This window comes from Lithobates pipiens, unplaced genomic scaffold (assembly GCF_037356315.1).
Source record: "Lithobates pipiens isolate NorthernLeopardFrog02 unplaced genomic scaffold, aLitPip1_a1.2 Scaffold_13, whole genome shotgun sequence".
Taxonomy (NCBI): Eukaryota; Metazoa; Chordata; class Amphibia; order Anura; family Ranidae; genus Lithobates; species Lithobates pipiens.
The window spans coordinates 268806781-268833493 of NW_027507718.1; the positions used below are offsets into that span (position 1 = coordinate 268806781).

At 47.2% G+C, this 26713-nt stretch overlaps 1 protein-coding gene across 1 annotated transcript in view; it reads right to left on the bottom strand.

Annotated features, from left to right (window-relative positions):
• Window positions 1–766: 766 nt before the first annotated feature.
• Window positions 767–26713, bottom strand: part of LOC143974843 (alcohol dehydrogenase 1-like) — an 86657-nt gene continuing 60710 nt past the window's right edge. Inside the window, exons 7-9 of the mRNA XM_077476598.1 lie at window positions 6307–6442; window positions 4351–4492; window positions 767–942 (exon numbers count right to left, since the gene is read on the bottom strand). Coding sequence (XP_077332724.1) covers window positions 912–942; window positions 4351–4492; window positions 6307–6442 — 309 coding nt within the window. The 3' untranslated portion in view covers window positions 767–911. The remainder of the gene's footprint in view (window positions 943–4350; window positions 4493–6306; window positions 6443–26713) is intronic.

Here is a 26713-nt window from a genome sequence, read left to right on the forward strand (position 1 = left end):
TCCAGACTATGACTGAAAAAGCAGCACAACACCACACATAAGGCCATTCGTATTTTCTCCCTTTCTTTGAATCCCAACTCCAGGTGCCCCCAGAGAGGACCACCTTTTACACCTCCCAGATTTTTTTCTTCCTCTTTGGTATTCTCTTTGCAGCAGGTGACCCTCGGCTGATGCAAAGAGCAGCGCCTAATAACATTGGCACCATTCTCTACATCAATACACTGTGAGTTCAAGGATCCGTGCTCTTCGGAGTTGATTGATAATGGACATCTGAAGACATCTTATGGCAGCTGAAGAGATACTGTGAGAATAGTGTGTGTTCTTTGCAAGCAAGGGCTCAGAGTACTATCCCCCCTTCCCAGCCTAGGTTCTGATGTGAGGGGTTCCAGGTGGCTGATATCAAGTCGAATTTGACTGCTTGAGGTGAACAAGTGCATATTTCCCTAAAATTCTGCAATAGGAGTGATTGGTAAACATGTTTCCCATTGTGGAAGTACAGCGTGTTTGTGTGTTTCTCTTTGCTCCTGGCAGCTGAATGTGGGGCAGGGTGGCAAATAAATGAACTTATATACATTTAATGAGTGTGTGGAATTCATCTTTCATTTTATTTTCAAATTTGCTTATTTATAATCTATTGTTCTAAAAGGCATACTTGGTAGCATAAAAACAGACACAATTAAGTTTAGTTCAAATTCATAAGCCTTATTTATTGTCAAAAGATAGCTTTATATCAAAGAATAAAATGATTTCATCTTGATTAGTACAGAATATTCACCAAATACCCTAGAAAAGTAGTATGAACCCAAAGATAAAAATAAAATTTTGGTGCTTCAATTAAATTTAAATGATGAGTAGATGACATTGTAGTTGTGAAGAATATCCACAGGACAGCAGGTGTTATAGTTCTTCCTCTACTTATCCATTATAAGGACTGTACGGATGCTGTAAGATAGTATTTTAATATTATATTAGCATACTTCATTTTGCCTTTAAATATTTAGTAAATGTTGTGTTCCTTCAAACAACCCAAAAGCTTACCTTTGTTACAGGTAGGTTCATTTTAACACAAGGTTTATTAAAATAAATTAATTTGAATTGATATTATTTATTGATTAACCACTTAAGGACAGAGCCTCGTTTTGAGATTTGGTGTTTAAAAGTTAAAACAGTGTTCCAACCGCAATTTTTTTTTAAAAGTCAGCAGCTACAAACATTGTAGCTGCTGACTTTTAACCTCCCTGGCGGTATGATTATTTCAGATTTTTGATGCTGAAAGCGGTACAATTATTTTGCATGGAAATAAGGCGTTTTATATTGTAGGCCTGTAATTCTTAGGAATAATTCACTTAAATCTGTCCAAACAAGAGTCTAGTAGACGTCCCAGGTATGATAAAGTTTTAAAAACAAAATCATAAATTATAATATAATAAATATAAATAATTATAACAAATAACAATATGATAATAATAATAATAATAAATATTCAATAATGTAATCAAATCAAAAACAATGAAATTTGCTTAGTTGCAGAATTGTCACTGTCATTACGTTAAGTGTTTGATGACGGATATCCCCACAAATCACTATCGCTCAATTCTGCAAGTGATTCTAATTTATTATTGCTATTTTCTAGCTGGTCTAAAACCACTTTTGATGTAAAGCAACGGTTTTGGTTGCTATGGATAATCTCCAGTTTCCAGGCAGAAAGAACAGTATTTATAATATAAAACTGCATGCAAGGCATTGGACAGACCATTAGGGACAAAAGATATGTGAAATAAATTGATACAGTAATGTAACCTGTAAGATTACAGTGTACTATATATGTATTGTGTGTTTTACTTTTTGAATGTGGCGCCCTTCTCCGTCCCCATGCATCGCAACGCTCGGAGAGAACGGAGCTCAGCTCCATGATAGATCGAGCGGAGGATGGCTCGTGCAGGGAGACATCGCAGGATCCTGGGGACAAGGTAAGTTTGCTGTACCTGGATCCTGCGATGCAATCCCGAGTGTGGCTCGGGGTTACCGCTTTTGGTGCTGAAAATCCACCCCAAGCCACACTCGGGAATACCGTCAGGGGGGTTAATAAGGACACTTACCTGTCCAGGGACCCCCTTGATGTCGGCCCCCTGAGGCTGATCCGTCCTTGCGGCTTCACTGCCCGTTTCCTACTGTGCATGCAGGAGTTGCGCAGCGCTTTGTAAATGGCCGGCTGTCTTTTGGGACACTCACATGGGGGCTCGCTGAAGAAGAGGATATGGCGTCCTGAGCCGTAGACCAGATGGATCATAAATACAGGCTGTGCTTAATAAAAAGGTAAGTTAGAAGAAAAAAAATGATTTTTAACTAGCCGTTTAATGAGCAGTGGAGAAGTGGTCATTCATTTAAGACCACCTTTCAAAAGTGGGTGGAACGCCGCTTTAAAATCATTTTTTTTCTACAAAATGACTAGAACCTCCAAACATTATATATTTTTTTTCTAACAGAGGAGGTCTAGGGCTAGAATTGTTGCTCTCGATCTAACAACCGCGGCGATACCTCAAATGCGTGGTTAGAACCTCACTTTCATATGCGGGAGCTGCTCATTTATGCGTTCGCTTCTGCACACAAGCTCGGTGGGAAGGGGAGCATTAAAAAATGTATTTCTCTTATTTATTTTATTTTTTACTTTTACACTGTTCTTTTTAACATCCCTTGTAATAGAAAAAAAGCATGACAGGACCTCTTAAATATGAGATCTGGGGTTAAAAAGACCTCAGATCTGATATTGCAATGGTATGGAGCCGAGCGGGGGCCATCTTCCCCTCAGTCAGCTGCATACCACAGACCGAGAAGGATCTGATCACCTCCACCCCTACCGACGGCTTAAGCAAGTGGCGGAGGGCACCGGAGCGCGGTGGGAGGGGGGGCCCTCTCCCGCCACCGATAAAAGTGATCTTGCGCCGAATCTGGGTTTATGGCAGCAAGCTGCTGCCATAACAGCGATTTTCCTCTTCAACCAGCCAACATATAACGACGGTTGGCAATCGGCAAGTGGTTAACTCAATAGACTGAAAGAATAATTGTTTAAAACATGCTAGACTATAACCACAGTGCATCAGACTTACTATACAGTAAAACCTTGGTTTGAGAGTAACTTGGTTTGAGAGCGTTTTGCAAGACAAGCTAAATTTTTTAATACATTTTGACTTGATAAAAGAGTGATGTCTTGATACAATTAGTGTCATGTCACAACTGAGTATAAAAGAGAAGAGAGGTGCCTCTAAGTGTAGCAATACGGTTACATTTAATGAAGGTACAACATTTAGCAACATATTGCTACACTTAGAGGCACTGCTCTTTCTTTTTTATACTCTGTAGCTCATGCTGGATATTGCCTCTAATAACCCTTGTGGGGGCTTCCATTTGTGGGTGGCCATTTTATGGTTACACAACCTGGTCACATTGCTATAATCTTTTTATATGGACTATAAACTGAAGGACTTATTAATAAATGGTTGTGGAACAAATCATTTGAGTTTCCATCATTTCTTATAGGAAAATTAGCTTTGATATACAAGTGCTTTGGATTACACGCATGTTTCTGAAACAAATTATGTTCACAATCCAAGGTTTTACTTTACCTCTCTATATCTCTCATTTCCTCTTTTTTTAAAAAATATAAACTTGAGTCTATTGTCATTTTAAGATACAATCAATGCAAAAATAAAATTCCAATGATTTTTTTACATTAAAGTGGCATTAAACCCAAACACTCAAAAATAATATATTGCAGTTTGCCAAACCTTAAAAATGTTGGCTGCCTTCATATTGTTTTTTAAGCTTTTTACTTTATTTTTTGCCTGACTGTAACACACTTTCTTTTTTTCGTGTCTCCAACTTAAGTGGAAGATTATACTTTCAGTTTTGTGCCTTTTGAGTTAAAGTTTTTACATAAATAAATTATTTCTGTAATGCTTTAACTGCCACTTTTGCTGGTCTATTGCAAAATAACTGATTTACTGGCAGGATCAACAGGTGAAAATAAAGGAAAGAAATCTAAAAAAGAAAACAAATGCAGTCCCAACTTCTAAGCATTAGTATGTTGACATATAATATTTTTATTTTTGGGTTTAATACCACTTTAGTTCTTTGACAATGGCAACTAAAACAAGACAGTACTATATTTGCATGAATAGTCGTAAAAAATCACTAGCTTACAGAGCTAAATAAAGTTCTTTTTGTTACCTCCTAAGCTGAGACAACTGAATTTAAGAGCCACAAAGGGATTAGTTTAATGTTAATTATTATTTGTACATATGATTGTCATGATTTCTAACAAGAAAAACTCCATATTAACAAACTGCTTACCATTTCCCCTGTCTCATGAGGTCAAAACCCTCATTGATCTTTTCAAAGGGCAACTTGCATGTCACCAGCTTGGAGAGGTCAAATTTCTTGGCATGTATGGCATCTTGTACTAAGCCTGGGAATTGCAAGGGGGCCTTAAAATCTGTAAATGAAAGAAGAAAAAGAAATTGCTAGAATTCAAGTCCAAGGTCTTCAGTGTGCATACAGTGATTCCTCGGTTAACAAACGCTCCTGTTCAGGAACAACTGGGTTCACGAACAGAAGAGTTCACAAAAATGTTCTTCGGTTCACGAACATGGGTACGGCTACCTGCCCTGCTCTAACACATTCATATTGAGAAGAGCAGTACAGGATGAGAGTCTTAGGAGAACCTGTCCACTCAGATAGGGGTTTCTGCCCCCTGACTACCATGAGGGTTGGCTCACTTGATTGGGAATCACGTAAAAACAGTTAATATGAATTCTACAACTTTATCACACCCTCAGATTATCTTTTCTTGGATTCACAGTGCTGTTTTCTGGCACCTAGATTAGTCGTTTAAATTGGGGTTTGGGATTGTTTCAAACAAGGATTAACCACTTGCCGACCAGCGCACGACGATGTACGTCGACAGAATGGCACAGGCAGGCAAATGGGTGTACATGTACGTCCCTTTAAATTTGCCGCCCTGCCATCGGGAGCGCGCCGCCGGCGGCGCGCTCCCGCGCTGGTTGGGACCCCCGTGAGTCCGGTCGCGGGACCTGCGGACTCGATCGCCGAGGGCATCCCCACGATCGTCTCACGGAGCGGCCGAATGGAGAAGTGCCGTTGTAAACAACATTTCTCCATTCTGCCTAGCAACTAGTGACGCTGATCTCTGCTCCATGTGATTGGAGCAGAGATCAGTGTTCACTAAATGAAAGCCCAACCCCCCACAGTTAGTAACACGCCCCTAGGAACACTTAACCCCTACACTGCCACCCACTGGTTAACCCCTTCACTGCCAGTGTCATTTACACAGGAATCACTGCAATTATATAGCAGTGATTGCTGTATAAATGACAATGGTCCCAAAAATGTGTCAAAAATGTCCGATGGGTCCCCCACAATGTCGCAGTCACAATAAAAATTGCTGATCGCCGCCATTACTAGTAAAAAATTAAATAATAAAAAATTATTAATAAAAATGCTATAAAACTATCCCTATTTTGTAAACGCTATAACTTTTGCGCAAAGCAATCAATAATCGCTTATTGCGTTTTTTTTACCAAAAATATGTAGAAGAATACGTATCGGCCTAAACTGAGGGAAAAAAATTTGTTTTTTTAGATATTTTTGGGGGATATTTATTATAACAAAAAGTAAAAAATAATGCGTTTTTTTCAAAATTGTCGCTCTATTTTTGTTTATAGCGCAAAAAATAAAAACCGCAGGGGTGATCAAATACCACCAAAAGAGAGCTCTATTTGTGGGGAAAAAAGGACGTCAATTTTGTTTGGGAGCCACGTTGCACGACCGCGAAATTGTCAGTTAAAGCGACGCAGTGCCGAATCGCAAAAAGTGGTCTGGTCTTTGACCAGCAAAATGGTCCAGTCTGAAAGTGGTTAAATTGGGGTTTGGGATTGTTTCAAACAAGGATTAAAGAGGGGCTATATCTTTTTTTTTTTCTTTCTTTTTAAATGTACACATGAAAGAGGTCAGCTTAATGTAAAAGACTATGTAATATATGCTTAAAATCCTTTTTTTTGTACATTCATTTCGTAATTTTACTGTATATATAGAAAAAAAAAGTTCAGACTGGAGTAAACTGATTTGCATTGAACCCTATGGAAAAATTTGCCTTGGTTCACAACCAATTTGATCCACGACCGATGGTGAGTCGTTTCACAAATTAAGTTTGCGAATCGAGGTACCACTGTATATATTTTAACACACAGTAAACTGTATTCAGAATGTTGTAAAGGGTAAGTGTTTTACCTCCCAAGAAGGCTCCTTGTAGTGAACGTCCAGTTAGCAGCCACATTACATCTACAACAAGCCTATCTGTGGATTTGGGAACTCCAATGATATTCGCAGATCCATAAGAACATTGAGTGGACAGAATCATAGATTCCTAAAAAAAAGTGCCCCAGTTAGTTACACTCTTTATTAGCTTATTATTAGTTCATTATTTAAATGTATTAATAATTGGCTAATTATTAGATCATTTATTATTTGAACCTGAACATTTTTTCTACTTATATTTTGCCTTTCCTGCTAGTACATTTTTTTAAATAAACCTTTGCTTTCATGACATACCTTATTTTGAACCCATTGATATGATCACTTGGTCTCTTTGCTTTTCTATGCTATGCAGGTAGATCATGGTTGGTGGGAGGGGTCAACAGGGTGCTATAGCTAGCTTCCTGAAAAGATCACAGCACCATGTGTCAGTACTTCTCTCTCAAGTGCCTCAACTCAGATGCATGCATTGGGTTGGCAATGGAGTTAGACAAAGGTAAAATTCCTTGATGGGTGGATGTCAGTGAGTGTTCAGTGAGAAGTGAGTGTTCCTAGGCAGACTGCAATACATACAGACACACACTGACCCTATTATATGCACTTTTAAACATCTTTACCAACTAAAACTGCATATATAATAGTTTGTCTGTAATTCTGTAATTGCATTTTAACCACTTGACCACTGGGCACTTAAACACCCTTAATAACCAGACCAATTTTCAGCTTTTGGTGCTCTCACATTTTGAATGACAATTACTCAGTCATGCAACACTGTACCCATATGAATTTTTTGTCCTTTTTTTCACACAAATAGAGCTTTCTTTTGATGGTATTTAATCACTGCTCGTTTTTTTTATTTTTGGTGCTATAAAAGAACAAAAATTCTGTAAAAAAATGAATTTTTCTTCGTTTCTGTTATAAAATTTTGCAGATTAGTAATTTTTCTTCATAAATTTTGTCCAAAATTTATACCACTACATATCTTTGGTAAAAATAAGTACAAATTGGTGGATATTATTTGTGAAAGTTATAAAGTCCACAAGCTATGGTGCCAATATCTGAAAATTGATCACACCTGAAGTACTGAGGGCCTATTTCAATTTTTGAGACCCTAACATGCCATAAAATTACAAATACCCCCCAAATGACCCCTTTTTGGAAAGAAGACATTCCAAGGTATTTAGTAAGAGGCATGATGAGTTTTTTGAAGTTGTCATTTTTTCCCACAATTCTTTGCAAAATCAAGATTTTTTTTCCTTTTTTTTATTCCACAAAATTGTCATATTATCAGTTTATTTCTCACACACAGCATATGCATACCACAAATTACACCCCAAAACACATTCTGCTATTACTCCCGAGTATGGCGATACCACATGTATGAGATTTTTACACAGCGTGACCACATACAGAGGCCCAAAATGCAGGGAGCGCCATCAGGCGTTCTGGAGCACCCAGGCTAATTCTGACATTTCTCTCCTACATGTAAAAATCATCATTTATTTGCTAGAAAATTACATAGAACCCCAAAACATTATATATATATATATATATATATATATATATATATATATATATATATATATATATATTTATTTTTTTTAGCAAAGACTCTAGAGAATACAATGGTGGTCGTTGCAAATTTTTATCTCACACGGTATTTGCGCAGCAATTTTTCAAACGCGTTTTTTTGGGGAAAAAACAGTTTTGTGCTTTAAAAAAAACAAAACAGTAAAGTTAGCCCAATTTTTGCATAAAGTGAAAGATGAAGTTATGCTGAGTAAATAGATACCTAACATGTCACTCTTCAAAATTGCACATGCCCGTGGAATGGCGCCAAATGTCGCTACTTAAAAATCCCCATAGGCGATGCATTCCTTTTTTTTTACTGGTTACATGTTTTGAGTTACAGAGGAGGTCTAGGGCTAGAATTATTGCTCTCACTCTAACGTTCACAATTATGCAAAAAAAGCCGCGCTTATGGGATAGGCCACAATCGAACAGTGATATATATGAATATTTATATACCCCCAAAACCTTTTTCTCTTAATAATTTGTTATTAATTACGCAAAATATAGAAATGTAATTATTTTTATGAGGTTGCTGCCTCCCTGAAGACCACAGGCTGCATTGACCAACCTGGGTTTGAAAGTTAAATGATTGTTGTGGGCTGCTGGCGCTACCTCAGACTGGTATTAAATCCGAACCTGCCTTAACCATTTATTATACCTAAGGGCTATATATATATTGCACCCGTGTTTAATATTATATCCCTATTATTGTGATTAAACCAAAAAAAGGTTTTTTTTTTCCTATATCCTTGATCCAACCAAATGTGACTATACACTACTTATGTTAATTACCATAGATAAATTCACTAGGTTCATCACTTATTTCAATAAAGAGCTAAACACAAAAACCATAACCAAAACACAAAAAATCAAAAAGACCAAAATAATATTCAAACTATTCTGTGATGGTGAAACAAATCCCCATATATGGGAAGTATAACATCTATACCTCCACCGCACGTGCACAATCCTTGTGCTAATTATTATTTATACTGTAGAGACCCCCAAACCTTAATAACTAGATTTAGGTGTACCACCAAAAGAAATCATAAAAAATGCAACCTTATTCAAAACGACAAAGGTTATAAATAAAAAACAGAAAATGTGTAAAAATAAATGTGAGTAAAGACGTGCACAATCCTTGTGCTAATTATTATTTATACTGTAGAGACCCCCAAACCTTAATAACTAGATTTAGGTGTACCACCAAAAGAAATCATAAAAAATGCAACCTTATTCAAAACGACAAAGGTTATAAATAAAAAACAGAAAATGTGTAAAAATAAATGTGAGTAAAAACATATAAAAATATATAAAAAATCATATATATAGTCCAAAGATAGTCTTTTTTCAGGTATTCCCAGATGTACAATTATTTCACTTCAGGAAACAGAAAGGTAACTTTTGTGATTATGCCTGCTTATTGGTGACTTCCGTGCTCTTTCCCCCTCAAGGGTCCCCACTCACCGAATCCACTCACCCCCTAGGGGGTTACACGCCTGTAATCTGTATTCCACTTAATTGAGGATCCCACTGCTTGGCTCTGTCTTCAACAGGTCCTCTCCAGGTTTTTTAGAGGAGATGGGAGAAAAAATCCTTTTGTCCGCCGGTAGTTCCTGTGCGGTGGAGGTATAGATGTTATACTTCCCATATATGGGGATTTGTTTCACCATCACAGAATAGTTTGAATATTATTTTGGTCTTTTTGATTTTTTGTGTTTTGGTTATGGTTTTTGTGTTTAGCTCTTTATTGAAATAAGTGATGAACCTAGTGAATTTATCTATGGTAATTAACATAAGTAGTGTATAGTCACAAAAAAAAACCTTTTTTTGGTTTAATCACAATAATAGGGATATAATATTAAACACGGGTGCAATATATATATAGCCCTTAGGTATAATAAATGGTTAAGGCAGGTTCGGATTTAATACCAGTCTGAGGTAGCGCCAGCAGCCCACAACAATCATTTCACTCTAACGTTCACGGCGATACCTCACATGTGTGGTTTGAACACCGTTTCATATGTGGGTGGGGGCTTACATATGCGTTTGCTTCTGCGTGCGAGCACATGGGGACAGGGGCACTTTACATTTTTATTTTTAATTTTTATTGTTCATTTTACTTTATTTATTTTAGTTTGAATTTTTTTTCCCCAAAAATACATTTTTGATCACTTTTATTCCTATTACAAGGAACGTAAACATCCCTTGTAATAGGAATATGGCATGACAGGTCCTCTTTACAGTGAGACCCCACATCTCACCTCTGGGCTGGGAAGCCTGAAATAAAAATAAAAAAAAAATAAAAAGATTATGGCTTTGATCATATTGCAGGGTATCACCGAGTATGGCTGGGTATCTCCGAGTATGGCTGGGTATTGCAGGGTATCTCCAAGTATGGCTGGGTATGGCAATTTATGGCAGGGTATTGCAGAGTATTGGCGGGGTATTGAAGAGTATTGGCAGGGTATTGCAGAGTATTGGCGGGTATTGGCTGGTATTGCCGAGTATTGGCGGGTACTGGCTGGTATTGCAGAGTATTGGCGGGTATTGGCTGGTATTGCAGAGTATTGGCGGGTATTGCAGAGTATTTGCGGGTATTGCAGAGTATTGACTAGTATTGCAGAGTATTGGCTAGTATTGCAGAGTATTGGTGGGCATTGCAGAGTATTAGTGGGTATTGCAGAGTATTGGCTGGTATTGCAGAGTATTGCCAGGGTATGGAGGGGTTAAATTCGGTGAGCAGTGATGTGGGCACTGCAGATGCAGCCCACAGCGCTGCTGACACCGATCTCTTTCCCCTCCGTAACATGACGGTTTGTTTACAAGTGATCACTCCGTCATTTGATGGAGGGAATACCTGTCAAACGGCCGCGATGAGTGGCCGTTTACCGTGATCCTTGATGTGCCGGGTCCACTGGACCCTGCGGTCACGGATGCCCTCGTGTGCGCACCCCAGGGTGCGCGCGAGAGCAGAATTCTGGGAGGCTGTTAATTAACGGCCTCTCAGAGTTAAACAACCTCCCTGAAGCCATTAATCGGCTATGGGCGGTTGTTAAGTGGTTAATTGCTCTCTCCCAAACAGCCAAAATACCATCCCCTTTCCTCTCCCATCACTCCATTAGCTACTGTATCAGGACTGAAGAAGATACCAGGTACATCCAGGTAGGGAGGAGCATGTGACTCACACGCATTCTGCACTGGCCTCTTTATAGTCGCGTCGTACATGGTTTACGTCACCTCGTTCTGAACCATCGGATTTTTCGACAACTTTGTGCGACCGTGTGTATGCAAGACAATTTTGGGCCAAAATTTGTCGGCAAAACTCCAACGAATTTTGGCATCGGAATGTCCGACCATGTGTACAGGGCATAAGTGTGTGCCGCTGGGAAGAGGGTCATCAAGGTGAGCCCATGTTACGCCCTACACAGGCAAAACATAGGTTCACCTTAAATGGTCAATCATCTGAACCTGATATTTCAGAGAAAAGTCACCTAATAGTTTTCTTTTTTACACTTCTATGGTGTTCAGATCATGACTATAGTATGACTGATGTACCTCAGCTGCTGTACCAACCACCCAACTCCATACCTTGCCCCTTCCCATTAAATGAGACCACACCTTCCTTTTTGGAGTATTTAGTGGCCGTAGCAGCCTCTTTATTAATCAAAATAATAATTTAACATGTAACAAAAATATCAACAAAACATAATTTAACTTCAAAACCCCGAGCGCGTTGGTCATCTGCAGGAAATTCCCCCTCCCCACCCCATTAGCATATCGATCCAAAACAAGCACTGCAGTAATATTCCTTTAACTAGGCCTCAAGCTGACATGCTAGCTCAAAGACACCCAACTCTTACCGCAGTGCACCCATTCACCATCTGCCATATCAACCCTCACTATATGGCATATCATCAACGAGCCCATATCTCCAATGGGTCCCGCATCAACTTCTCTGTGGGGAGGGGTTATCTTCCTGTACCTGCATCGACCAACACCCGCCAACCGATACGACATCCAACACCGTAAACCTGAAAAAGAAAATGAGTTAGCCTGTCCTCCCCCCCTAAAGTCTCCACTATAACCACTCCGTCCAATGTAAGGGAGGGAGGGTGGGAACTTCCTTTCACCAACTGAACGCTGGGGCGTAGAGCGCGCACGCATCCTCGCACTGACTCCGCCCCCCAGCTGTGTCAGCCAATCGATGCCAGTCCACTCTTCTCATGCCAGCCCTGCTCCTACACTTCGTTCGTATACGGGCTGTGATTGACTATAGTATGACTGATGTACCTCAGCTGCTGTACCAACCACCCAACTCCATACCTTGCCCCTTCCCATTAAATGAGACCACACCTTCCTTTTTGGAGTATTTAGTGGCCGTAGCAGCCTCTTTATTAATCAAAATAATAATTTAACATGTAACAAAAATATTAACAACACATAATTTAACTTCAAAACCCAGAGCACGTTGGTCATCTGCAGGAAATTCCCCCTCCCCAACCCATTAGTATATCGATCCAAAACAAGCTCTGCGGTAATATTCATTTAACTAGGTCTCAAGCTGACATGCTAGCTCAAAGACACCCAACTCTTTTACCACAGTGCACCCATTCACCATCTGCCATATCAACCCTCACTATATGGCATATCATCAACGAGCCCATATCTCCAATGGGTCCCGCATCAACTTCTCTGTGGGGAGGGGTTATCTTCCTGTACCTGCATCGACCACCGCAAGCAAGGATAACACCTTATCCTTGTGAGTACCGCCACATCTTCAAGGCATGCTCCACCCCATCCTGTATGCCCAAAGCCCAAAAATCAGTGCCCACATCAGTGAGGTGCACACCATCCTCTTTTAGGTACCGCCACGTCTCCACCTCCAACTCCAAATGCCAACCCCCCATTGCGTACCACAAAACGACTGACCTCCTGATTAATCTTTCTGCGGGCCTTGTTAATTTTGTCCACAGACCTGGCAAACCGCCACTTGGTTCTGGCTATAATGTCAGATCACACTATAATCATGTTGGGGAAGGCCGCCCTAAGTCGCAAGAAATCATATTTGATGTCCCGCGTAACATTCAACTTGGTGCGGAGGCCCAAATCATTGCCCCCTGCATGTAACACTAAAACTTCCGGGGCCCTGTCAAACCCCGCAAAAGGCACACTTCGTGCAACATTTTGCTCCATAGCATGCCTGGAAACCCAAACCATTTTACACATGCCTCAAGTCTGGATATCCCCAACTGTCTGCCCTCTGGCCTAACATCACCCCTCCTGGCTCCCCAGCAGACGTATGAATGGCCCAAAATCTAGACCAATCCTGGCGCTGCATCTGAAAGAAAGTAAAAACACATACCCAAATCACAGTAACTGCACATGTGTAACACAGACCCATGCCAACACGTCCCCTAGCTCCCCCGGCTAAACATTCACCAACTCAGGCCGCACATAAGATTTAAACCTCCGAGACTCCCAGCAGCCAATCCTCTTAACTGCCTCCTCGTCCAAACCCCACCTTACAGCCTCCGTCGCAGCCCCAATCTGGAAAGAGTGTGAGGAAAACTTTTCCCCTTCCAAACCCAATGGCATTTCCGAAAGACCCCTATGAACTGGTATCTCGATAAAAACTCCCCATTCCCATGTGTCAACAATGGGCCCGGACAATCCGGCCGAGCGTTCAAAAATTCCCTCAAAACCAAGACCGGGCAAAGCTTGCACTCAGGAATCGCGAACACCATGACCTCCTTTCCTTTGCCCTCCTGATCCGTCTTTGATCTCCGTATCCGCATGCGCACCCGGTCATCCCCGCAGTACACCTCATCAAAAAACAAACCCCCCAGCCCCTTCTTAGAAGGGCTGACCAATTCCCCTATATGAAAAGCACCAAAAAACGCCAACACAAACGCGGCCCTGAATAACACTCTCTCATAAACCGAAAAACACACCACCCCCAACCGACTACAAAGTCTACCCAACAACTCAAAGGACACCGGTCTCCTGTCATCCTTCACCTGTCTCCCCTTCCGATAGCCCTTCAGAGCCTGCCTTACCCAAAAGTCTTTGGTGAAGTCCTGCTCCCCTCTCAGCTTGAACCAAAAAGCCAAACCGGCCAATTTCTGCCCCATTCGGGAAACTGAAACCCCCTGCTCCATGTTCCGGGATACAAAATAGATCACCATCAGCCGCCTGTCCCGCACGTTCGCTCCCAGCTGTAACCCCAACGCCTCCCATTCCGCCCATGTTTTCTCATACGCCGACCAAGTGCCCCCACTCACCGACCGTCTGATCCAGTCGGAGGTTCGTCCAATGCAATCTTCCACAACTCCTCTGGGCAGGGTGACCCATGAACGTCCGCCGACGGCGCTAGCTCCCGGAATCTGTCCCACTGAAAGCGAGACAGTGCGTCAGCCACAACATTCTCCACCCCAGGTAAGTGCACCACATGTATAAAGATGTTCAATTGCATGCATCGCAGTACCAAATGTCTCAGCAGTCTAACCACCGGCGGCGGCGCCGCCGACACCCGGTTGAGGACCTGCACCACACCCAAATTGTCCACATGGAAGCGAACCTTCCGATCCCGGAAGGATTCCCCCCAAAGTTCCACTGCCAGTTTCACTGGAAAGAGCTCCAACAGCACCATGTTCCGCAGCAACCCCCCATCTTTCCATGCAGTGGGCCATGGGCCCGCGCTCCATTTTCCTTGGAAATAGGCCCCGAAACCCGTGGACTCCGCCACATCCGTGTAAAGCTCCAAATCAAAGTTACTCACCGGCCCGGCCATCCATAGTGCCCGACCGTTAAAACGTTCCAGGAACACGGAAAACACATGCCAAATCCATAGATCCTCCCGATGATCCTTCGACAGACTCACAAAGTGTCTCGGAGAATCCACCCCCCCCCCGTACTGGCCGCTAGCCTCCTACTGAAGACCCTACCCATGGGTATTATTCTGCATGCGAAATTCAATTTTCCCAGCACAGACTGAAGAGTCCTGAGCTGCACCTTCCGCAAGCCCACCAACCCCCTAATCTCCGCCTTCAGCGCTTCCAACTTGTCTGCCGGCAAGCGACACTCCATTCCCTCTGAGTCCAATACAATGCCTAAAAAACTGATCACCGTCGTCGGCCTTTCGGTCTTCTCTGGGGCCAGAGGGATACCGAAACTCCGTGCCACCTGTTCCAGCGTTGTCAAAAGTACTGCGCAAAGTGCCGACAAGGCCGGACCCACGCACAGGAAATCAGATAGTGGATGACCGAATTCACTCCCGCGATGTCTCTGACCACCCATTCCACAAAGGAACTGAATTTTTCAAACAGCGCACACGAGATGGAGCATCCCATGGGCAGGCACCGGTCCACATAGTATTCCTCCCGCCACCGGAAGCCCAAAAGCCAAAAACTCTCGGGGTGCACCGGAAGCAATCGAAAAGCCGCCTCAATATCCGTTTTAGCCATCAACGCCCCCCGGCCATAACGCCTCACCCAAAACACAGCCGCATCAAAAGACATGTAGGAAACCGCGCTCAGCCGGGGGTCGATGGCATCATTCACCGAACCCCCTTTCGGGTAGGATAGATGGTGGATTAAGCGATACTTACCCGGTTCCTTCTTAGGAACCACCCCCAAGGGCGATACCACAAGGTCCGGCATGGGTACATCCGAGAAAGGGCTCGCGATCCTCCCCAATGACACCTCCTTCCGCAGTTTCTCCGAAACCACTTCAGGATGTAGCATGGCATCTTTCTATCGGCCGATTGACTGGAAGCCCCTGGTCCACCGGCCCCTCCCTGTAAAAACTGACTCGTAGTCCTCGCCGACGACATAAGGCGCATCCACAAACTGATATCCTTATGATCCCAGCGAAGAGCAGGTCGAATCGCCCTCCTTTGCTGAAACTGCTCATCATACCGCAGCCAAGCCAATCCCCCGTAGACTCTGTGTGCCTCCCCTATCGCACCCAAGTAGCAAAACAGAGCTGAACAATGCTCCGGATTCTTCTCTCCTATCACGCTGGCGAGAATCGCAAATGCCTGCAGCCAATTCGGGAAGGTCTGAGGGATCAACCGGTACCGTCTGTTCTCCTCGTCCTCCTTCTTGTTGTCCTCCGGCTTGACCCTATCGAGGTTGAACTTTTCCAGGGGCAGCAGAGAAAATATCTCCACGTATTCCCCTTTCCATATTTTTTCCCTGACCTCCTGTTTCAAATGCGCACCCAGCGGCCCCTCAAAACACACATACACCTCGCATCTCGCTGCATCCGCTAACCTGACTAGGTCCTGTTTTTTGCCCGCGTCCCCTGCTTTTTCCCCCGTGGCGCCAGCTGGTGCCCCATGCCTGGAGCCGTGACCACCCCGGCCGCAGCCGGTGGGGTCGTCCCAGCTGCCACCCCCCATCCACTGGCGGTGCCGCACCCGCAGCCCCTGACCCGCCCGCAGGCCCCGCCGTACCCCGGGCACGGTCCCCCGGAGCGGTCCACGCCGTCCCCGGATGGCCCCCCCCCCCAGCCTCCAGTCTGCCGACTAGTTCCTTAAGTCCCGCCAGGAGGCCCGCTAGCCCCCCATCCGCCGGAATGCTGTCTCTCTCTCACTGTGCCAGATGCGGGGCAAACGGGGCAGCATCCCCCCGCCGCGGGCAATCCCCAGTGCACCCTCCTCCCCCTCACTACCCGACCCCCCCAACCAACCCGCCCCAATGACCCCTGAATAAAATCTGACTTACCGGGCCGCCTGGAAGAATCGCCTCCAGCCGCCGAACCTTCACCGACCGCTGACGGAACGCCACTCGGTCCCTCCTCCGCTGACGACGACAGTTCGCCTTCCGACCGGTCCTGGTTAGCCGCTCCATCCCTTGGCGACATCCGTCCACAGGGCCCCGCCTGGGCTGCTGACGAGGTGCGCTTGGGCCGTCCTCTGCTCTGCCCCGCCACCGACTTCTGCACCGCTTTCCCCCAGCCTCTTGGTCCCACTTCCGCAGCTGCTGGCAGACTGTGGTGCGGCGGCCGCCGCCCCACAGGAATCATGTCATCCACCACGTGCGCATTCCTCGAAGCCGCTGTGTACTGCCTCCGACGGAGTGGCCCCATCCCCACAGCTGCGCTACGAGAAGGGCCCAGAGCATCTTCGCAGCGGACCGCCGCGCTGGTGGAGGCCATCGCCAGACCGGCCACCGGCCTAACTGAGCTGCGCCCACCCTCCCATCTGCGCCCAGAGGCCTCCTCTGCCCTCCGGGCTGGCCGTTTTGCGGGCGGCTCGTGGGGGGCGGGGCCAGTGTTCCCCGCATGGCGAATGGGTGGAGCCCTGGGGGAATCAGGGGAGAATCGGGCCGGCGGTCGGAAACGCTGCGCCCAGGCTGATCCATCCCCCTCCATCCTCGTTCCGTCCCGGACCTCCCCGAGAGCCGCCGCCACCTGTTCGTGGAGCCACCGCTCCCCGTTCGCCGCCGCCGCGGCCCGCAGCTGATGGACAAGCTCCCCTAGAGACGACGCCACCCTGCCTGGTGAACTTCCTTTCACCAACTGAACGCTGGGGCGTAGAGCGCGCACGCATCCTCGCGCTGACTCCGCCCCCCAGCTGTGTCAGCCAATCGATGCCAGTCTGCTCTTCTCATGCCAGCCCTGCTCCTACACTTCGTTCGTATACGGGCTGTGCTTTACAATTCTGAGGTCTGTACTCATGCCACAGCCATTATGTGAGGTACTACCTTACTTGATAGAACCAGAACTTCCAAAACTCCAAGGTATATGGATAGATCCTGAAAGTATTGGAAGGAGCCATAGGGTTGATTTACTAAAGGAAAATAGACTGTTCACTTTGCAAAGGTGATTGGGTCTTCCTTGCGAAGTGAAATTTCACTATGTTTACTAAGCTTTGAGAGAGTTTTCCTTGCAAAGTACAATTTCCTTAGCAAAGTGAACAGCCTTTTTGCTTTTAGTAAATCAATCCTATGGCTTTAGGAGCTCTCAAGCCACATACAGTGACTCAGCACACTGCACTCAGTCTTTATACTTTTAAGTTAGCCAATCCTTTAATATAAACAAATATGGAAGCAATTTAAATATATGCCTGCAATATAGACCCTGTATAGTAATTCCCAGTGTAATCTTTGTCCTTGTGAAAATCCTTTGTAATAGATTTCACTCATTCTGCAACTTTTATTTTTAAATATCAAGTGGGTCTAAGTACATAGCTACAGCAAAAAATAATTTGTGCAAATTTCTAGAAAAGGGTTTAAATAGCTTTTCATAGTTAAGATAAATAAGTATTATTGTATTGTGTTCTTCCTCTACAGTAATTATACTATAGTCATATAATAACTACTGCAGTAGCATTTATCAAAATCGAACATTTAGACAACTTCTTTGTCTTCAACAATCCAAGACGTCTTTTGCAGTGACAACCTGCCCATAGGGGGCAGAGGGGCGCAGCCCCCCCCCCCAAAAAAAACTACTCGTCATAAAAAAATAAAAAATAATAAATAAAAAAAATAAAATAAATAATGGTACTTTAAGTGTGCATGACATGCTGCAATCACAAAAAAATACAAAAATAAATAAATAATGTGTATGCAGGGAGCTGGACACACCACTGCTATGGGAAACATGACGTGTTTCCAATCACGTGATTGCAAACAAGAGGCTTTATTGGCTTCCTTTAGAAAGTCCTCGGAGCGCTGAGATCTGCACCCAGAACACTCCTATAGCATTGTTCTCCGCAGTGGTTAGTGACTGGTGGGTTTTGTGCCTTTGCATTCGGTTTTTCTGACTCATCCCGGCTGTCTGAATATGGATGACAGGCGACTTGCTGTGAGAGCTGTGAATATAAGAAGGGGGGAGAAGGGGGACATCTGTTGTAAAGGAGGACCCTGATGGGGACATCTGCTGTAAAGGGGGACTCTGATGGGGACATTTGCTGTAAAGGGGGGCTCTGATGGTGACATCTGATGCAAAGGGGTGCTCTGATGACATCTGCTGTAAAGAGGGCTCTCATGACATCTGCTGTAAAGGGGGCTCTGATGGGGGCATCTGCTGTAATGGGGTGCTCTGATGGCAACATCTGCTGTAAAGAGGGGGTCTGATGGTGACATCTGATGTAAAGTGTGCTCTGATGACATCTGCTGTAAAGAGGGCTCTGATGACATCTGCTGTAAAGGGGGCTCTGATTGTGACATCTGATGTAAAGGGACACTCTGATGGGGACATCTGCTGTAAAGGGGGACTCTGATGGGGGCATTTGCTGTAAATGGGGGTTCTGATGGTGACATCTGATGTAAAAGGGGCTCTGATGGTGATATCTGCTGTAAAGGGGGGCTCTGATGAGGGCATCTGCTGTAAAGGTTGACTCTGATGGGGACATCAGCTGTAAAAGGGAACTCTGATGGGGACATCTGCTGTAAAGGGGCATACCTGCTGTAAAGAGGACTCTTATGGGGACATCTGCTGTAAAGGGGGACTCTGATGGGGACACCTGCTGTAAAGGAGGACTCTGATGGCGACATCTGATGTAAAGGGGTGCTCTGATGACATCTGCTGTAAAGGGTGGTCTGATGGTGACATCTGATGTAAAAGGGGCTCTGATGGTGATATCTGTTGTAAAGGGGGGCTCTGATGGGGGCATCTGCTGTAATGGGGTGCTCTGATGGTAACATCTGCTGTAAAGGGGGGCTTTGATGGTGGCATCTGCTGTAAAGGGGGCTCTGATGGTGACATCTGATGTAAAGGGGTGCTCTGATGACATCTGCTGTAAAGGGGGCTCTGATGACATCTGCTGTAAAGGGGGCTCTGATGGCATCTGCTGTAAAGGGGGCTCTGATGGGGACATCAGCTGTAAAAGGGAACTCTGATGGGGACATCTGCTGTAAAGGGGCATACCTGCTGTAAAGAGGACTCTTATGGGGACATCTGCTGTAAAGGGGGACTCTGATGGGGACACCTGCTGTAAAGGAGGACTCTGATGGCGACATCTGATGTAAAGGGGTGCTCTGATGACATCTGCTGTAAAGGGTGGTCTGATGGTGACATCTGATGTAAAAGGGGCTCTGATGGTGATATCTGTTGTAAAGGGGGGCTCTGATGGGGGCATCTGCTGTAATGGGGTGCTCTGATGGTAACATCTGCTGTAAAGGGGGGCTCTGATGGTGGCATCTGCTGTAAAGGGGGCTCTGATGGTGACATCTGATGTAAAGGGGTGCTCTGATGACATCTGCTTTAAAGGGGGCTCTGATGACATCTGCTGTAAAGGGGGCTCTGATGGCATCTGCTGTAAAGGGGGCTCTGATGACATCTGCTGTAAAGGGGGCTCTGATGACATCTGCTGTAAAGGGGGCTCTGATAGCATCTGCTGTAAAGGGGGCTCTGATGGTGACATCTAATCTAAAGGGGACTCTGATGGTGACATCTGCTGTAAAAGGGGGCTCTGATGGGGACATTTGCTGTAAAGGGGAGTTCTGATGGTGACATCTGATGTAAAAGGGGCTCTGATGGTAACATCTGCTGTAAAGGGGGGCTCTGATGGGGACATCTGCTGTAATGGGGTGCTCTGATGGTAACATCTGTTTTAAGGGGGGCTTTGATGGTGACATCTGATGTAAAGGGGTGCTCTGATGACATCTGCTGTAAACGGGGGTCTGATAGTGACATCTGGTGTAAAAGGGGCTCTGATGGTGATATTTGCTGTAAAGGGGGGGGCTCTGATGGCAACATCTGCTGTAAAGGGGGGCTTTGATGGTGACATCTGCTGTAAAGGGGTGCTCTGATGACATCTGCTGTAAAGGGGTGCTCTGTTGGTGACATCTGCTGTAAAGGGATGCTCTGATGACATCTGCTGTAAAGGGGGGCTTTGATGACATCTGCTGTAAAGGGGGCTCTCATGGTGACATCTGATGTAAAGGGGGGCTCTGATGGGGACATCTGCTGTAAAGGGGTGCTCTGATGGCATCTGCTGTAAAGGGGGCTCTGATGACATCTGCTGTAAAGGGGGCTCTGATGGTGAGATCTGATGTAAAGAGGGACTCTGATGGAGACATTTGCTGCAAAGGGGGGGCTCTGATGTGACATCTGATATAAAGAGTGGCATTAATGGGGACACCTGCTGTAAAGGGGGACTCTGATGGTGACACTTTCTGTAAAAGAGGACTCTTATGGGGACATCTGCTGTAAAGGGGGGCTCTGATGGGGACACCTGCTGTAAAGGGGGACTCTAATAGGGACATCTGCTGTAAAGGTTGACACTGATGGGGACATCAGCTGTAAAGGGGAACTCTGATGGGGACATCTGCTGTAAAGGGGCATACCTGCTGTAAAGAGAGACTCTGATTGGGACACCTGATGTAAATGGGAACTCTGATGGGAACACCTGCTGTAAAGGAGGACTCTGATGTTGACATCTGATGTAAAGGGGTGCTCTGATGACATCTGCTGTAAATTGGGGTCTGATGGTAACATCTGATGTAAAAGGGGCCCTGATGGTGATATCTGTTGTAAAGGGGGGCTCTGATGGGGGCATCTGCTGTAATGGGGTGCTCTGATGGTAACATCTGCTGTAAAGGGGGGCTTTGATGGTGACATCTGATGTAAAGGGGTGCACTGATGACATCTGCTGTAAAGGGGGCTCTGATGATGACATCTGATGTAAAGGGGTGCTCTGATGACATCTGCTGTAAAGGGGACTCTGATGACATCTGCTGTAAAGGGGCTCTGATGGTGACATCTGATGTAAAGGGGGACTCTGATGGTGACATCTGATGTAAAGGGGGGGCTCTGATGGGGACATCTGCTGTAAAGGGGGGCTCTGATGTGACATCTGATATAAAGGGGGGCATTGATGGGGACACCTGCTGCAAAGGGGGACTCTGATGGTGACACTTTCTGGAAAAGAGGACTCTTATGGGGACATCTGCTGTAAAGGGGGACTCTGATGGGGACACCTGCTGTAAAGGAGGACTCTGATGGGGGACACCTGCTGTAAAGGGGGACACCTGCTGTAAAGGGGGACTCTAATGGGGATATCTGCTGTAAAAGTTGACTCTGATGGGGACATCAGCTGTAATGGGGAACTCTGCTGGAGACATCTGCTGTAAAGGGGCATACTTGCTGTAAAGGGAGACTCCTATTGGGACACGTGGTGTAAATGGGAACTCTGATGGGGACACCTGCTGTAAAGGGGGACTCTGATGATGACATCTGATGTAAAGGGGAGTACCTGCTATAAAGGGGGATTCTGATTGGGACACCTGATGTAAAGGGGAACTCTGATGAGGACACCTGATGTATAGGGGGATGCTGATGGGTACACCTGTTGTAAAGGAGGACTCGGATTGGGACATCTGATGTAAAGGGGGGTACCTGCTGTAAAGGAGGACTCTGATTGAGATACCTGATGTAAAAGGGGACTCTGATGAAGACACCTGATGTATAGGGGGATGCTGATGGGGCATCTGTTATAAAGGAACATCTGATGTAAAGGGGGGCACCTGCTGTAAAGGGCAGGGGCGTAACTATAGAGGGTGCAGCAGTCGCGACCGCAACCGGGCCCTGTGATGTAGGGGGCCCATGCAGCCCCCTCTACATATGGCCGGCAGCAGCATAGGCAGCTAGGGGTACCAGTGCACCATGCACCATGCACACAGGTGGCTGGAGGTGGAGGGTGACTAGCAGAGCTCCATGCTTGACTATCGCACTGGCTGCTCTTTAGTTGTGCATTCCCTGCATGACCTGTGTCCCCGGCCGGCTCCTCAGAGTACCCCTCTCCTGCTCCATGCATTGCCCCTCAGTCCGATGTCTGTTCTCCCCAGCCAGAGTCACGCCCCCCCCCCCCCCCGAGTCCGGTCTACACTGCACTACATACTTCTCCTGAGCAAACAAACTTTAAGCACACAGATGCAGTACAGCCCTATGAGAGCCCCCCGGGGGACACTGCAGGCTTGTCTGCCAGCCCCCCTCCTCCCCCTTCATACACAGATGATGAAAGGTCTTTCTGGGAGATATGCTGATCGCCCGTCCAACACACTGGATGGAGCTAAGGCCAACATGGATGAGTGCGCGGCCTACAGCTTGGTCATGGTGAGTGAGAGGACCCCATCCCCCACACACTATTACATACCCCCTCCATCTCCCCCTGGGGACAGGGACCCCCACCTCCCCTGGGGACAGGGACCCTTTCTCACCTGGGGGCAGTAACTTCATCTGCCCTGGAGAAAAGGTCCTCATCTCTTCTGGGGACGGGGACCCCATCCTGCCTAGGGACAGTCCCCCAATGGGGCACCTAAAAATGTAAAAAAAATAAATAAAATAAATGACTGATACCAGTGGTGGAACTACAGGGCTCACAAAGGTCATACCTGTGACCACGCCCTGGAGTTCCACCGCCGGACTCGAAGGGAAGGGCCCTGGCTGGGGTTCAGGGGGGCCCTTCATGGTTTCATGGTTTCTTGCATCGGGGCCCTGAAGGTTCTAGTTACGCCACTGGTAAAGGGGGACTCTGATTGAGGCATTTGATGTAAAGGGGGCTCTGCTGAGGACAACTTATATTTGGTGTTTTTTTTCTTTTACTTGAAATGTGGATGTGATTGGCCTACTGCAACAGGCACAGAGAGGCCGCATATGATGGGAACAGTGAGACTGCAATTGATGGTCACAGTGAGGCTGCATATGATAAGCACAGTGAGTCTGCAATTGATGGGCACAGTAAGGCTGCATATGACGGGCACAGTGAGACTGCAATTGATGAGCACAGTAAGGCTGCATATGATTGCCACAATGAGGCTGCATATGACGTGCACTGTGAGGCTGCATATGACGGGCACAGTGAGGCTGAAATTGATGGGCACAGGCTGCATTTGATGGGCACAGTGAAGCTGCAATTGATGGACACCGTTTTATCTAGCAATAATGATATATAATCACCTGATAAATGGCTATTTACAGTCCTGCATTACTAACAGTTTTTCAGTTTCTGTGGAACCCCCAAAACATTTTCAGCACCAGCCGCCACTGTTCTTTTGTCTAAAACAATCCAAGAGGTCCTCTTGTTTCAGACAAATAAGTTGTCTGAACGCTATATTTTGGTACACGCTATTATAAGAGATGTAACTACTGTATATGTTTGGGATTAATTTCCCGTTCTGATTTTAATCTTTGAATATATATATGTTTTTGTTCCATAGATGTTTTATTGAAAAAGACAAATTGTACAAATTACAAAACATTAGGCTGCAAATAGTAGTTAAGGCAGCTTACAATAGAAGACACATAAAGCTTCCAAATGAATTCAGAAAGAGCATGTCTGCAACATGTTAACTAGCTTAACAAACAATCCGCTAGGGAGCATAATAAGCCTAAGGTCAAAATAGTAAGATACAACGAACAGAAAAATAAGAAGCATTATCACTTAATGTTTGCCTCACCCATTAGGCCTCAAGGGAGCCCCGGAATGACACGTACTGAAGGGGAGGGGTAATGGAGGGACGGGCATGACCGGGTGCCTAGAGACACCAAGACAGAGGATAGGTGGAGGAAGAGAAACACGCAAGGGGGAGGAGCCATATAAAAGGGGGGCGGAGCCGGAACGGGACCAGTCTCGAGGGGAAGACATCAGAGGAGGCAGTTTTCCAGCGCTGCTCCTCTCTGGGCAAAATGGCGGCGATCGAGCACGTGTTGGAGCGGCTGCGGGCTCAAGCGGAGGTGCGGGGTTCGGAGTGGCTAACCGAGCAGGTGGAGCGCTGGATGGGTGAGACGGAGGCAGGCACGAGTAGCGGGGAGCCGGTGCTGCGGGCCCGGAGGTCTCGGCCTCCGGCGCGCTTTTCGCCGGGACCCGCCCCTCGGCCACCTCGTGATCGGCGGAGCCCGGGGGCGGACAGGTCGGTCCCCCCCGCAAAACGGAGACAGCAGGACGATCGGGGCCTGGGGCGGTCTGCACGCCGCCGGCCTACCCCGGGGGGCGGGGCCACGGGCCAAGATGGCGCCGGCTCCCCGCCGTCCAGCCCGGCGACCGTTCGCGTGGGGGACCCCTGTGGGGGGCCCTGCACGAGCAGGGGGACAGCCAGCGGTGCGGAGGGTTCTGCAAGACGGACAGAGTCGGCCTACAGGGGGGCACGGGCGGTGGGTGGGGGGCGCCGGGCGGATGCGGGCTTACTTGATGGACAGACTGGAGGACTGACGCCCAGGGGTGGTGCGGGGGGGCGCCCTAGGTCTGGTTCACTACGCCAGTCTGGGAGCAAGGCCCCTGTGGTGAAGGATCTTCCCAGCCACCTGCTTACTGCGGCCTCTGGGAGCGGATCGCCCAGGGGGCTTCTGGCGCCTGCGGAGAGGGAAGAGGAGGACCGGTCGGAGGGAGAACTGTCCGCTGAAGACGACGTGGTTCCCCCGGCGGTGGAGAGCGGCAAAGGGCTGCGGGACGTGTTCCTGGTCGGCCCGGTAAGTCAGTACCTACTGTTTTCTCTGATGTTTTGCAGGGGTTGCTGGGGGTGGTGCAAGGGGCGGCTGGTTCAGCGGCGCCTCCGGCGCCGCTGGGTGGGGTGTCGGTGGCGGGGTCGGGTCAGGTGGACCCGGGGCCCGCGCCGCCCATGCAGGGTTTGTTGGAGGGATTGCGGGTTTTGGTGGACAGGTTTGGGGGGGATGGGGGATCTCCTGCCCTGACGGCGCCTTGGGGGGCTGGTAAGGTAGCGGGGGCGGCGGGGGTCCCGCCGGCTGCGGGTGGGGAACCCGCGGCGTCCGCAACGGCGGTGCCGGTGGTGGGCGGGGGGTCCGGTGGGGAGGAGGCGGCCGCGACACCCAGCCGTACTGATGTGGTTCGGATTGGGGATGCGGCGCGTTGTGAGGTGTACGTCTGCTTCGAGGGACCGCTCGGGGCGCACCTGAAGCCGGAGGTGCGGGAGAAAATTGCAAAAGGTGAGTATGTGGAGATATTCTCGCTGCTCCCACTGGAAAAATTCAATTTGGATCGGGTCAAGCCCAATGACACGAAAAAAGACGATGAGGAAAAGAGGCGTTATAGGCTGATACCGCGTACGTTTGCGAATTGGTTGCAGGCGTTCGCGATTTTGGCGAGCGTCATCGGCGAAAAGAACCCCGAGCACTGCTCGGCGTTGTTTTGCTATATGGACGCCATTGGGGAGGCACACCGGGTGTACGGGGGGGTGGCATGGCTCCGGTACGACGAACAGTTCCGGCAGCGGAAGGCGGTGCGTCAGGAGTTGCGGTGGGATCACAAGGACATCAGCCTCTGGATGAGGCTGATGTCCTCCGCCCGGGCCCCGCCTCAGTTTTTTCAGGGGGGGGCCGGGGGTACACCCTCCTCAGGACTGTCGGCCGGAAAGAAGTGGGGGGTGTGCTGGTCTTTTAACGAGGGTGCCTGCAAGTTTGGAAGTGCGTGCCGGTTCAAGCACGAGTGTTCCGGCTGCGGGGGGGCTCACGCCCTGTCTCGCTGCTTTAAAAGGGGAAAGCGTCCCGGCGACGCTGCTAACAAGAGGGAAGACGCCGGTGAGGGTGGAAAGGATGCTTCCTTTCCTAAGTAGGTACCCGGACAGGGTGGCTGCGCGGCTGCTGGCCGAGGGGTTCCGGGAGGGTTTCCGGATTCCCTGTGACTTGAAGGTGGTGCCGCCGGTGGCGCGAAACCTCAGGTCGGCCTTGCAGCACCCTACGGTGGTGGACGAAAAGTTGGGGAAGGAAGTGGCGCTGGGTCGGATGGGGGGGCCGTTTACGGTTAAGCCGTGGGACTCGCTGGTGGTGTCCCCCTTGGGGGTTGTCCCCAAGAAGGAGCCGGGCAAGTTTCGGCTCATACACCACTTGTCGTTTCCAAAGGGGGGTT